Source organism: Sphaeramia orbicularis, chromosome 2 (genome assembly GCF_902148855.1).
Source record: "Sphaeramia orbicularis chromosome 2, fSphaOr1.1, whole genome shotgun sequence".
NCBI classification, from domain to species: domain Eukaryota; kingdom Metazoa; phylum Chordata; class Actinopteri; order Kurtiformes; family Apogonidae; genus Sphaeramia; species Sphaeramia orbicularis.
In genome coordinates, this window is record NC_043958.1 from 4,785,319 (window position 1) to 4,799,026 (window position 13,708).

The window sequence follows — 13,708 nt, forward strand, 5'->3', positions numbered from 1 at the left end:
CATTGACACTGAAACGGACGGACATATTTTTCACGTTAGCGTCCGAGGATTGTACGCGAATATTTGTCTAATGAAAAATAGAAACGCTGAATGTCTCTTTATGAAGAAACAAGCCGCTTTTCCTCTCGGTTCAGAAGGAAATCACCTGGATCAAAGTGTGCTTTGGCACCGGGACGTGATCAAACTGCTCAAGTCGCTAAATGAAATCACATGTGATGTAGTGGCGGCGAAGCTTCCACAGCAGTGCCACAGTATTGTTTCCAAGACTCCTTTAAGCAGTCAAAATGGAAAACATTTGCTGCGCTGGGAGTTTTTTTTTTTTTTTTTTTGAAGACCGAAGACGAGAGAGGGGAGAAAAAAACACCACGAGGAGCAGAAAGTAATAGTAATTAAAGGTGAAGGGGAGGCTTTTGGAGGCGGGGCTGTGTGGCATTCTGTGGGGTGACTTTGGTTTACCATAACAGTGTCCAGGGCCAGTTGTCAGGGTGGCCGGGATGATATCATGGAAGGGAGGGTTGTGCGGCTGCGAATCAGCTTTACTGGGTTTTAATGAAAAATGGCAGGTGGGTTTGGTTCCATCACGAGCGACGGGACACAAACACACTTAGCGAACCGACACAGCATTTACATACTGCTGTGGATTCGCTTCCCAGAGGTCAGGGTCATTAGGTTCACCTTTGATCGGGGTTCATAGGATTTTATTTTCAATTTACGTGAACTATGTCGTTTTATACAGGAACTAAAGATAGGAATTAGCCTCGGTACATATTGTGTTCATTAGTACGCGCGGTCCCTTTGAAGAAAAAAAAAAAACTTCAAACTTCAAACTCAAATTCGTAAACATGCATAAAAACCTATAGAGATGCATCAAAAACTGCACAATTTTTACATGTATTCTAAAGCTCCCAGTAGGAAATTTCAACAATTAACTCATAAAGACCCAAAAAAAAAAAATTTAATACCTGTTGATCCATTGATTTTATTAATATATGTAAAAAAAAATTGGTGTAAAATGCATTTTGTCGTCTTTTCGTGCTCATCAGATATGAGCCATTTGGAGGTTCAGAGGCTTTGTTACCATGGCAACACATTGATTCACCAGTAAAACCCATGGAGTTGGATCAAAGACAATGGATGCCACTTGACCAACCGACTTTTTCTCCAGTTATTTTTGTTTTTATGTAATAACCTTTGAATTTACTCTGAGCTTTTATGAACATCTATATGATAAATACAGGAAAAATATATTATATTCACTAAAAAATGCAAAAATAATGAGAATGGTTTCATAATAAATGGTAATGAATAACCTTAGACAGGTAAAATTTAGAGAAAAAGGGAAAACAAATTTTTTTCTGGATCTTTTAAGAGTTAAGCCCCTTGAAAAAAGTAGATTATAAATTTTCTTTTGTACTTTAAACTCCTACATAATTCACCAAATTGACTTTAAATTTGGGGCTACATCTGAAGACTTTTATGATGAAAACTTAGCAGAATGGTGACTTTACATTAAATGTAATACTGTGGAGATGCTAAAAACTTTTATTTATTGTTCTATTGATCTATTTTGATTAGAAAAAAGATTGAATCCCCCAGAAATTTGGTCCCAACCCTGTAAAAAAAAGCCTCTTGAACCCATTCCTCACTCTCAAGAACTTCAGCTCTGAATATTCTTTTTTTTTTTTCCAGATGTTATAATGTCATGTAACGTTGAACTCCTCAAAAAACAGTTTGTTTCATGTTATTCTGACTGATAGAGAATACATAGTCTTCATGATTTGCCATTTTTCTTGTGAATTCACCATAAAAGTCGCCTTAAAAACATGATAAACTCTTAAATATCCAGCCAAATGAATGGATGATGAGACTCTACAGTGGTTCTAATTTACAGATTTAATATGTTAGTCATGGTGATACTCAGTGGAAAAGAAGGAGGTCAAAGTTGAGAAAAAAAATCTCTTTTAACGTTAAATTGATGACAAATTGCCCACTTACGAAATTTGTCATGGGTTTTTGCAAGTAGACGTTGGGTTACTTAAAGGGATCATGAGCCAGACATGTTGAGACAGACTTTTTAACCCATAAAGACCCAAACATCCACCGGCGAACAAAACCATCTACTGATCTAAACTGTTTAATACCTGCTGATCCATTAATCCACAGGGGTCAAACATACAGCCCGGGGGCCAAAACCGGCCCGCCAAAGGGTCCAATCTGGCCCATTGGGTGAATTTGCAAAATGCAAAAATGACATTGAAGACATTAACAATCAGGGATGTCAAAATCATGTTAGTTCTGGTTCAACATACAGACTAATGTGATTTAAAGTGGATCAGACCAGTAAAATACTATCATAAATAAATATAAATAATGACAACTCCACATTTTTCTCTTCGTTTTCCTGCAAAAAAAAGTAGAATTACCAACAAATATTTACATTTCCAAATCATCCATTCACAAAAAATATGAATAACCTGAACAAATATGAACAACATGAAATGTCTTCAGAGAAGTAAGTGCATTTTTACCAATATTCTGTCCGTTATTAAATGTTTTGTGTGTTTGTAGATCCACTGTGATCTGTGAGCTGTAATGTGTAATGAATTGTGAAAATAATAAACTGAGACACAATATTGTTCAAATTGCACTTATATTTCTTAAGATATTTCAGGTTGTTCATGTTATCCACTTTTTTTAATGAAACTTTGTCGATGTGAACATTATTATAATGTAATTTTACTTTTTCTGCTGTCATTATTTTACTGGTCTGGCCCACTTCAGGTCATATTGGGCTGAATGTGGAACCTGAAATAAAATGAGTTTGCCATCCCTGCATTAAACCTATCAATCCATATAAATAATTGGTGTAAAATACAGTTTGTCATCTTTTCATGGTCATCAGATATGACCCGTAGTTACCGTGGAAACACTGTCATCTTCTACAACACTGATTCACCAGTAAAACCCATGGAGTTGCATCAATGACCGTGGATGGACACAACTGATTAACCCTTTCATGCACCAGTTATGAGAACCTTAAGACTTTTTCCCTGAGTATTTTCATTTGTCTTTAAACATGAAAAAAAAAAACAATGTGATTGAAAATTTTCTTATGAAAAATAAATAAAATGCATTTAAAAATAATAACAAAAAAAAAAAAAAAAACATAAAAAAAAAATTTAATAATAATAAAAAAAAAAAAATCTCATGAACCTATTTTTCATGAAGTTGCAAAAATGTCCACTCAATTGAACGCCATGTGTTTAATTTTTGAAGCGAAGAAACACGTATTTACTGATAAATTGTGTGAAAACTATAACTATTATGCTCAGGGGAGATCTACACAGTGTTACCAATTCTTGTCAGAAAAGATATGTAATAATGTGTTAAAACTTTAATAAAGATATGTGCAAAAACACAAAACAACACAATCCATGAACATATAAGACAAGAGCTGTAGAATAGCTGTCCACTGTAGTGACCACTATGCATGAAAGGGTTAATGTTTTGCTGAAAAAAAAACAACTTTTTCTTCAGTTTTCTTTGTTTTTATATCATAACCATTGAATTTACTTTGGGTATTTTGGGTTTTTATAAACATCTACATGATAAATGTAGGAAAAATACATCAATTTCACAAAAAAAATGCAAAAAAAAAAAAAAGAGAATAATGGTGATAAATCACTTAAGACAGGTTATTTTTGGGAAAAATTTCTTTTAGAAGGTAACACAAAAGTATTTCTGGGTCTTTTAAGGGTTAACCCCTCGAGAAAAAAAGTCAGTTTGAGTATATACCCATGGAGTTGGATCAATTGTTTATGTTCAGTTAATGATATAATTAGTCACTTTTCTTCGTTTTTTTTCTGTTTCTAATAAAATAAAACCTCAACTTAAATGAACATCTACACCACAGGTGTCAAACATGCGGCCCGGGGGCCAAATCCGGCCCGCCAAAGGGTTCAATCTGGCCCCTGGGATGAATTTGTGAAATGCCAAAATTAAATCAAAGATATTAACAATCAAGGATGTTAAAATCATTTTAGGTCAATTCTATCTAAAAATGATCAGACCAGTAAAATACTATCATAATAACCTATAAATTATGAAAACTGCAAATTTTTCTATTTGTTTTAGTGTAAAAAAAAAAAAAAAAAAAGTTACATTACACAAGAATATTTACATTTATAGACTAGCCTTTTATAAAAAAAAAGAAAAAAGAAAAAAAGAATATCTGAAATGTCTTTAGAGAAGTATGTGGAATTTTACTAATATCCTGCCTGTTATTTAATATTTTGTGTATTTTTAGATCGACTGTGATCTCTAAGTTGTGATTCACATGTATAAATGATAAACTAAGGTGTAATATTATTAACATTGCACTTATTTTTGTTAGGAATTTTCAGGTCGTTCATACACTACAAACAAAAAGTTAAGGATAATTTTACATTTTACAGTGCTTCTTACTTTTTTGTGTGTGAATTGAATTGAAACACATTTTTTTAATGACCATAGTTTTATTTACAAATGGCAAAAATGACAAAAAAAATCTCCCATAAAAATGAAATATCCTTAACTTTTTGTTTGTTGTGTATTTGTTCATGTTATGTTCGAGTACAATTCGTAGATGTAAACATTTTCATTACGGAATTTTACTTTTACTCAAAAGTTTTTATCCTATTATTTACATTATTTTACTATCCTGACCAACTTTATATTGTATTAGGCTGTATGTGGCCCCTGAACTAAAATGAGTTTGACACCCCTAATCTACACGATCAGTGAATTAAATATAGGAAAATACCTGATTTACACCAAAAAAAAGGCAAAATAAAGAAGAAAATGTTGCAATAAATGGTGATAAATCACATAAGAAAGGTTAAACAGAGAGAAAAACTTATTTGGAACTGATATAAAAGTGGAGTCTTTATGGGTTAAAGCGTGTCGTAACCAAAGTAGCGACAAGAAGAGTGACGTTTAGTGGAGGAAAAGGAATAAACCCATGCATGGCGATGATGAAATAAATGTTCACTCACCTGTACCGTTTCCAACTGCCTGCAAAGTGGCATCGGGCCCCAGGGTGTCAAAGTCATCTTTCATTTCATCTGCACAGAAAAACAGAGGAAAACAACAGTGAGGGAGGTGGGGGAGGGAGAGAGAGAATAAGGGGGGGGGGGGGGGGGGGGGGGAGTGTGTGTGCATGTGTGTGTGCATGTGTGTGTGTGTGTGAGTACCTCTGTGTACCATGCAAACCAACAAACGCAGGCCTTTAAGAAGAAGGTATGGAGAAAGCAATAAAGGCACCGCTGTGCATCGCAGTGCACCGCCGCTTTGTTGGGCATGCTTAATGAATGCTATCATCTGGGCCAGACAGTGACTTATTTACCTTTAACATGACAACAAGCGGCGGGGGAGGCAAAGAAAGCTTCAATCGCCAAACACAGCGATTAAATACAACACGGAGCCCATCCACCTGAGCAATCATAGAGCTCCAGCCAACACGCAGCCTGAGCTTATTACTCCCTGGCTGTGACGCCGCTGCAATCCTCTGCATGCACGATCACGCCTGTTTTATCATATGTCATTTGGTGCATGCTTTTATCCGGAGCTGCTTCGAAAAGGAGTATTGTGAGCGCACACATTTTTTTGATTTCCCACAAACCCTTAGAGCCGAGGAGCTGGTCGCCTGGCTTTTTGGGACTAAAAAGAATACGAGGCTTTACCACAAATTAAGAGTTATCGTTGCACAAACATTTCTCAGGGGCAGAGCCGAAATAAACCTCATTGGTTGGGGTAAACCTCAGGTGGGCGGAGCCAAATAATTCATGTTTTCTGCTGAAGTATGTTCGACTGAGGCCCAATAAAACAGTTAAAACAAGAGGGCGGCGTGTTTTTGTTGTACAATGTACAGTTTAGCTTAATTGACGACACTTTTTTTGGTTTGTGACCGACAAAAAACTCTCATGGGATGTCTTCACTTTAATGTGTTTCTTAGTAAAAAAAAAAACAAAAAACAAAAAAAAAAACAACAACTTCTTTTGAATCTTTTTTTTTTTTTTTAATAATCTGCATTTTCTGTTTGTATCAAGCCCTAACTGCACATTTGTAGAGCACTATATTAACATTTGCAAGACATTAGTGTGACATTTATCACTACAACTTTAATTATTTCACATTTACAACATATTTCGTTCAGTATTTTGTGCATCTTTTAAGGCTGTGCACATATTTCCTGTATTTTTTTTTTTGTTGTTGTTGTATCTGAATAAAATGAGGAAATGAAGTAATAAATGTAGATCATTTCAACCATGAAAAAACTACTTTTGCACACACCTGCAGTTGTAATAAAGAATATTCTGGAATTATAGTTTGTCTTCAGATCATATAGCGATGAATCAATTAATTAAAATTGGAAATGTCCTTTAACATCAAGTAAAATGGCCATATTTCCATGTTTTCTTTGGTTGTTCCATACATTAATTAAATATTTGTAAAGGATCAATTAAGGTAATAGTTTCACATGTACTGTGCCGTTTTAATGTAATTATCATTTGTTTAGCATCTTTTAAGAATTAATTAAAAGTTTGTTAAGTCTTCAGTTAGCTTAAACTTTTTAAAGCATTAATTTATTGTGCCTGTTACATTTGTAAAGTGTTAATTTGTAAATATTTAACATTAGCAAAGCATTAATTAAATGCTTATAGAGCTAGTTTTACGTTTATAGTGTATTAGCTTAATATTAGCAACGTTTTTGACAGTTCTAAAACAATGTTCAACTCCAATTAGCCCACTATTTGTAAAGTTTTGAACATTTCTCATGCAACATTACCGTTAAACTTGTATGAATTAAAGTCAAACATTAGCTTAACATTAGCAAGGCATTAATTAAATGCTTACATAATATTAGTTTTACATTCATAGTGTGTTAGCTTAATGTTCGCAATGTGTTCAACATTTTTAAAGCATTAAATTATTGAGTCTGTAAAATTAGTAACATTACTCCAATGTATACAGTATTACTTTGACATTTATAGTGCATTATCTTAATGTTCATCATTAACATTCAAATCAAATTAGCCTAATATTTGTAAAGTATTTAGCATTACCGTTCAACTTAAGTCAAACATTAGCCTAACAGTTGCAAAGCATTAGTTAAATGCCTGTATAGTGTTAGTTTTACATATATAGTACATTAGCTTAATGTTTGGAATGTTGTTGACATTTTTTAAGTGACATTCAAAGGAAATTAGCCTAATATTTGTAAAGTATTTAACATTTATTGTGCAAGTCAAACATTAGCCTAACAGCTGCAAAGCATTAGCTAAATGCCTATATAGTGTTAGTCTTACATATATAGTGCGTTAGCTTAATGTTTGGAATGTTTTTGACATTTTTTTAAGCAAATTAGCCTAATATTTGTAAAGTATTTAACATTTATCGTGCAAGTCAAACATTAGCCTAACAGTTGCAAAGCATTAGCTAAATGCCTATATAGTGTTAGTCTTACATATATAGTGCGTTAGCTTAATGTTCGGAATGTTTTTGACATTTTTTTAAGCAAATTAGCCTAATATTTGTAAAGTATTTAACATTTATCGTGCAAGTCAAACATTAGCCGAACAGTTGCAAAGCATTAGTTAAATGCCTATATAGCGTTAGTTTTACATATATAGTGCGTTAGCTTAATGTTCGGAATGTTGTTGACATTTTTTAAGCAAATTAGCCTAATATTTGTAAAGTATTTAACATTTACTATGCAAGTCAAACATTAGCCGAACAGTTGCAAAGCATTAGTTAAATGCCTATATAGCGTTAGTTTTACATATATAGTGCGTTAGCTTAATGTTCGGAATGTTGTTGACATTTTTTAAGCAAATTAGCCTAATATTTGTAAAGTATTTAACATTTATCGTGCAAGTCAAACATTAGCCTAACATTTGCAAAGTATTAACGGTAAAAATAAATAATAAATATAGCTGCTTTCGACTAAATCTTACAAGTTTTATACAATGCAATCATAGTATTTGGCTCCACCCACTTTAGCTCCCATCAGCCAATCGGGTTTCGTCTGCCTTTACCTCTGAGGGAATGTGTAAATATGGGATTGCGCGCTTCAAACACACCAGGTTCTTAGTGCCAATCAGGATAATGGCCGAGCGGCGGATCCGGTCCTGGCACAGGTGAGGCGTCTGTAAATCATGGGTGGGATTGACAGGCTCATAAACACGGTCTCTCCTGACAAATTCATGCCGGTGGAGGGTCGGTCGCCGGGAGGACACCGACCGGACAATCAGCTTAAGGAGTCCCTGGTCCCTCCTTCCTGCCTGGTGTGTAAAAATTAAATCAAGGTGCTTCCGAGAACATGGGGGCTTTGTCAAAAAGGACAAAAAAAAAACCTGCATTGTGCGCCTCACCCGCATCTGTTCTTGTTCTGTTTCTCCTGCAACAACGTCACAAGTGTTGCATTGTCTGTCGGAGGATCGGACTTTTTTTTTCTTTTTTTTCCTTCTCCACAGCAGGATGTGATATATCTGACCGTCCCCTCGGTTATTAAACTAGAGTGAGCGCCTACATTAGAGAAACCTGGCTTAGATGTTACAGGAAAGGTGGTGGGTGTATTGTTGATAATAATGTTTTCCTGCTTACATTACTCTATACAAACGCCGAGGGGAAAAAGATTTTTCTCTTTGTGTTCAGTCGAAAACAACAGGCGCAATAGTTGTGGATGCATTCAGAGGCTCACAATTGTTGGGTTCCTTGAAATTAAAGATTTGGCTTCTGTGGTGAAATGATAAATACCCCTGTCAATGGCTCTGCAGAATAATGACAGACTCTTCTGAAAGGGTATGTCCTAGTTTAACTTTCCCCTTTTTTTTTTTTTTTTTTTTTTCCTCTGTACATTTGATTGCACGTCTGCCAAAGAGCATCAAAACCGCAGGGAAAATAAATGGCTTTTAAACAACATAAATTAAGCTATGACAAAACAAAACAGATAAAAAAATAACCCTCCGCCGCAAAGTATCAGATAGCAGCGTGTAGCAGAACCTCCCCCGTGGAACACCTTTCTGAACTCCCTTGCGTTTGTGTGTGTCCTCGTAGGCACCGTGTTTGCTTTGGGTAATCAAATTTGGCCGCATACTTTCGGTGTGATGCAAAGGGGGATGACCGGTGGGATTTACTGAGCCTCGACTCGGGCCCTGTTTACCTTGGAAAACTTTTGTTATCTGTGGTCAAAAAAAAAAAAAAAAAAGGGAGGATCGGCTGCTTCCAGTAGGAGGTAGGCTAATACCACTAACACCTCTTCATACTGCTGCTGCTTCGGCCTCTGGCACAAATACAGTCCACACATATATATATTTATATATATAAATATACATCCTGGTCTACGGTCACATATAGATACATACTCGGATTTGTAGGAAACATCTCATTTTATCAAAAGTGGCAGAAGTCTGGAATATTTTCACCAAAGCTGACATGCAAATAGTTGTGTATGAAAGTAGAAATACTGAGTCTTTAGTGGAAAAAGTAGGAAACTATAAGCGGTTAAATGTATTTGAAGGTGAAAACTCTTCTAATTTTAACAAATACAGACTCAATGCAACTTTTTTAACCTTTCGTAAATGATTAATCTCCATTTATTCTAATATTACGCTCCATTTTTTTTGCAATTTTCCAGTGAAACTCTAGTGTTTTCCTGTATTACATTCGCTGAACAGGGAGATGTTCATAAAAGCTCAGATTGAAAGTTGAGGGTTGTTCTATCAAAAACAGAGAAAACTAAACCAAGTGTCTCCATCCACAAAATATGTGGGTTTTACTGGTGAATCTGATGACCACGAAAAGACGACAAACTATATCTTACACCAATTATTTACATGTATTGATAAAATTAGTGGATCAACAGGTATTAAACAGTTGCTGGTGGATGTTTGGGTCTTTATGGGTTAAAGGAAATAAAAATAAAAGTACGTTACTCAAGTCATGTCATTAAATCATGTCTGTTTTATCTTGTTGCTACTTGTCTATATGTGTTTTGTCGCAGGTTTTACATCATTTTCTTCATATTTTGTTTGTCATTTATGATATTCACTTCCTTTTCTGTACGCCATGCGCTACTGTGTCGTAAATGTTAGTAGAAAAGTAGTATTTGTTGTCCGTTAAAAGAAATAATTTGAGTACAGACACCTGGAACTCTGCATAAAAGTATTAGAGATAGGATGTAATGACACCGTGGCGAATTGGGTGCTATGTGGTTGAAAAAAAAAGAGGAAAGTAAAATATATTCTGACTTGTAGGAAATTTCTAATTTTATCTGAGGTTGCAAAAGTCCGGAAATTCATTACAGAAGTAGAAGTACTGATTCTACAGTGGTTGAATAGACTGGTAACCCATTCTAACCTGAAAAAAGTAAGAAACTTCAGACTTAAAGTCACTGAGTTACTGAAAATAAACTCTGCATCATTTTCATCTTCATCAGTTTTGTCTTGTCGCATCTTTTACCTCATTTTCTTCATATTGTGTTTGTTATGTACGATAAAAGGCTATTATAACCCCAGTCAGATGGATTATAACTAATAAACCGGTGTTGGAAATGTAAGAAGTAGAAAAGTAGTAACTGTAGTCGGAAAACAGTACAGATGTCTGGAACTTTATGTAAAAGTATTTGGAGTTCTCTGTTCTGATTTTGATTTTATTCAAATACAATGGCATTGTGGTGAGGTCGACGTGCAAATAAAATAAGAGAAAAGAACATGCATTTACAGGAAACGTCTGATTTATGACTATTGCTTTACAAAAAAAAAAAAAAAAAAAAAAAAAAAAAAAGGGTCTGATTCCTGAATGGAATCCTGGATGCCACAAATATGTGCCTATTCTTGGTCATGGAAAACCTTTTGGATCAAACTGTCAGGCCAAACGCTGGAAAAGTGTGTTATGTCAGCAGTAAATCACATAGGACCTGAGGCGGTAAGGTACACACCTCCTTGAAGAGCGGTGTTGAGGTCTGGGATCGGACTCGAAAACCCAGGAGGTGTCCAGAATACCTTGGCCAGACCGTAATTCCACCTATTTTCATAGCGGCGCTGATGCTGTTTATTTTGAAAACATTCCTATTTTTATGGCAGCCGACGCCGCTTTAAAGTCCGGCCTTGGTGCATTTTAGCCTCATTTGTGTCGAAAACCTTGGTGTAATGCAATAGTTTCTTTCTAAGCAAAGCGAGATTTGCTCAAACAGATTCTGCCACTTCTGGTATTTTTACACCGAAAGTTGTCAATAGCAAATATTTAGTGTCTTTAGTGTTCTTTCACTTTCAATTTGTGTTCGATCGCCAAAAAGTGCAGTGTTTTCCCTCTGAATGTTATTCTTGGCAGCGTGGAAAAGCATCTGAAACAAAAATAAGGGAAAGTCCAGGATGCAGTAGGTGTTTGAATGACAAATTAATAACACCAAGAAAACAAGAACCACTGTTTCATCAAAAACAGAAGGCCAAATTTGGCAAAAATATTCTGACGGAGAGTGTGTTTTTTTTTCTCCCTTCTTTTGAATAATCCTCCCTGAGAGTGAAGCTGAAAGTCCTTTGACAGTGCGTTACACATGACGACGTAAAAGCGAGATTTGGTCGGATGTGTTAAGTCCCGACGCCCTTCGTGAAGAGTTTTAAAAAGGGCAAAGGGAGAACGCAGGTGATTTATTTGAAAATGTCTGTCAGTGATAATGATGTCATGCTTTCCAGCACATCCCGTCCAGCCTCGCTGTGGGATGAAGGAATGTCAAGGACAACGCCAGACACAAGACTCTGATTGTGCCCTGAAATCAGAAGAGACTTGGCGATAATACTTTGTTTTCCCCCCCGTTTACATGCAGATGTCATGTCCCACGGGGCCATTTTGTTCTCCGGCTTCGAAACATCCATACGCATCACCATACATTACGCAAAAATTCTCGGCGTCATCTGGGGTTTTTTTTTTGGGTCTCATTTGTTCACACTTTTACAGTTTTTTATGACCCGGGGCTGCTTACATTCCCTCACCGTTCCAAGACCTCTGATAGGGGAGTGAGGACCAAATCATTCCGAGTTCGAAGTAAAAGTAAAAGGGGGGGAGTAAGAGCTTGTGGGGGTGGGGTGGGGTGCTAACTTATCTCAGGCCTAAGTTATGTGCTGAGGTATCACTGTAGACACTTAGGCACCGAGGAAGAGAGGGAAAAAAAAAAAAAAAAAAAAAAAAAAAACAGGCTGGGAAACACAGCACCCGCAAGATTGGGAAAGAGACTCCCAAACGCTCTAATGAACTTGACTTGCTCTCCGAAATATGTCAGACACTTTATCACACAAGAAGCATATTATCTGGGAATTGCAACATAGTTGAATTACAGACATTATGGCACCGCGGGTCTTTATCAAATAAACAATTACCGTATGCAACGACAGCTTGTTTATCCTTTATCTTGATTTATTTACCAAAGCGTCTTCTCGACCCCCCTTTCCCTTAAACAGCCAATAAGATCTGTTATTTAGGAGACTGTTGATACCCACTAAGTTTTTTTTTTTTTTTTTTTTTTTTTTTTTTATCCCTAATAAATGTGCAATTTTCCCCCATATTAAAATTTAAGACTGCTGAATGTTCCTCCGTTTTTCGGCACTGTGCACAGCTAGTTCATTAGCAGAAATGAATAGTGAAGCCCAGCTCATTTAAATGGGCTGTCTTACATGACTTCTCGCCATACTCTGTTCCTGTCACATGCTTCCAAGAATCATTGACTCTTATTATACATGTAAATGGCTATCATAAAAATAAAAATTTCATTTAAGATTGTTAATGACTTTTTGCAGCAGTCTGGCTTCCTTTAATGATTATACCCTGCCCCCTAATTAAAAGTATTTATCTTTCAAGCATCCGTGACTGGGGCCCTTGCAATCGGAGTTGCTCAACAAAAGACCATAAGTCAGTCAAGTTTGGGAAGGTAGAACCTGCCCGGGATTAAGCAGCTTGTTTGAGAGGAGGTATTACACGGCATCAGTCACAGTTGGAGTCTGTTGAAATACCGCCGCTCTGATACACTCGGAGTAAAAGTAACCCCTCATGTCTTGAAACAGTGAATCACATCATCCGCGTTCTCACCTCTTCATACTTTTCATTTCCGGCAGCTCTCCGGCTCGCTCCGAAGGTTATACATTACTGTAAATATTTTTTTGCTGTTTGGCTCAGAGCGAGGACTTTGTCTAAGCGGGAACCAAATGGTCTCCGTCGCTCGCAAAGAAACTGTTTATCGTGTCTGTCTGCTGAGGGAGCATCATCGGGGCTCCGCCGTCAGACCTGGCTCAAGCACTGTTTGCCGAACGCTTCGCCGGGTTTGTTTAAGTCTATTCGGGCACCAGATGGGTGGGGTTTACGGCGTAAGACCATAGCACGAGTGGCAGGATGTGTACACATTTGTGAGGAAGTATCTGGAAGTCGGGGTGTTGTGATTGACAGCTCACCTGATATCAGGTTACGGAGGTGAGAAGGTTGGACGACGCCTCTCAGGTAAAGTTATAGATCATTAATGGACTTTGTCTCGACTACTTCCTTCGTCTTCTTCCACAGTTAAGCATCTCCACCTGATATTTATTTAGTAAGTCACTCTAAAACTTCCAGCTAACACATTCATACTGTTTGTATGAATCACTTTGGCAGCAATGACTTGATTTCATGTATGAAAACCTGTTTA

At 36.4% G+C, this 13,708-nt stretch overlaps 1 protein-coding gene across 4 annotated transcripts in view; it reads right to left on the bottom strand.

The window, feature by feature from the left end:
• Positions 1 to 13,708, bottom strand: part of zeb2b (zinc finger E-box binding homeobox 2b) — a 118,091-nt gene that overhangs the window by 18,917 nt on the left and 85,466 nt on the right. For all 4 annotated transcript variants that reach the window (XM_030151599.1, XM_030151584.1, XM_030151591.1 and 1 more), the window contains exon 4: positions 5,034 to 5,102. In XM_030151599.1, the coding sequence (XP_030007459.1) occupies positions 5,034 to 5,102 (69 nt within the window). The remainder of the gene's footprint in view (positions 1 to 5,033; positions 5,103 to 13,708) is intronic.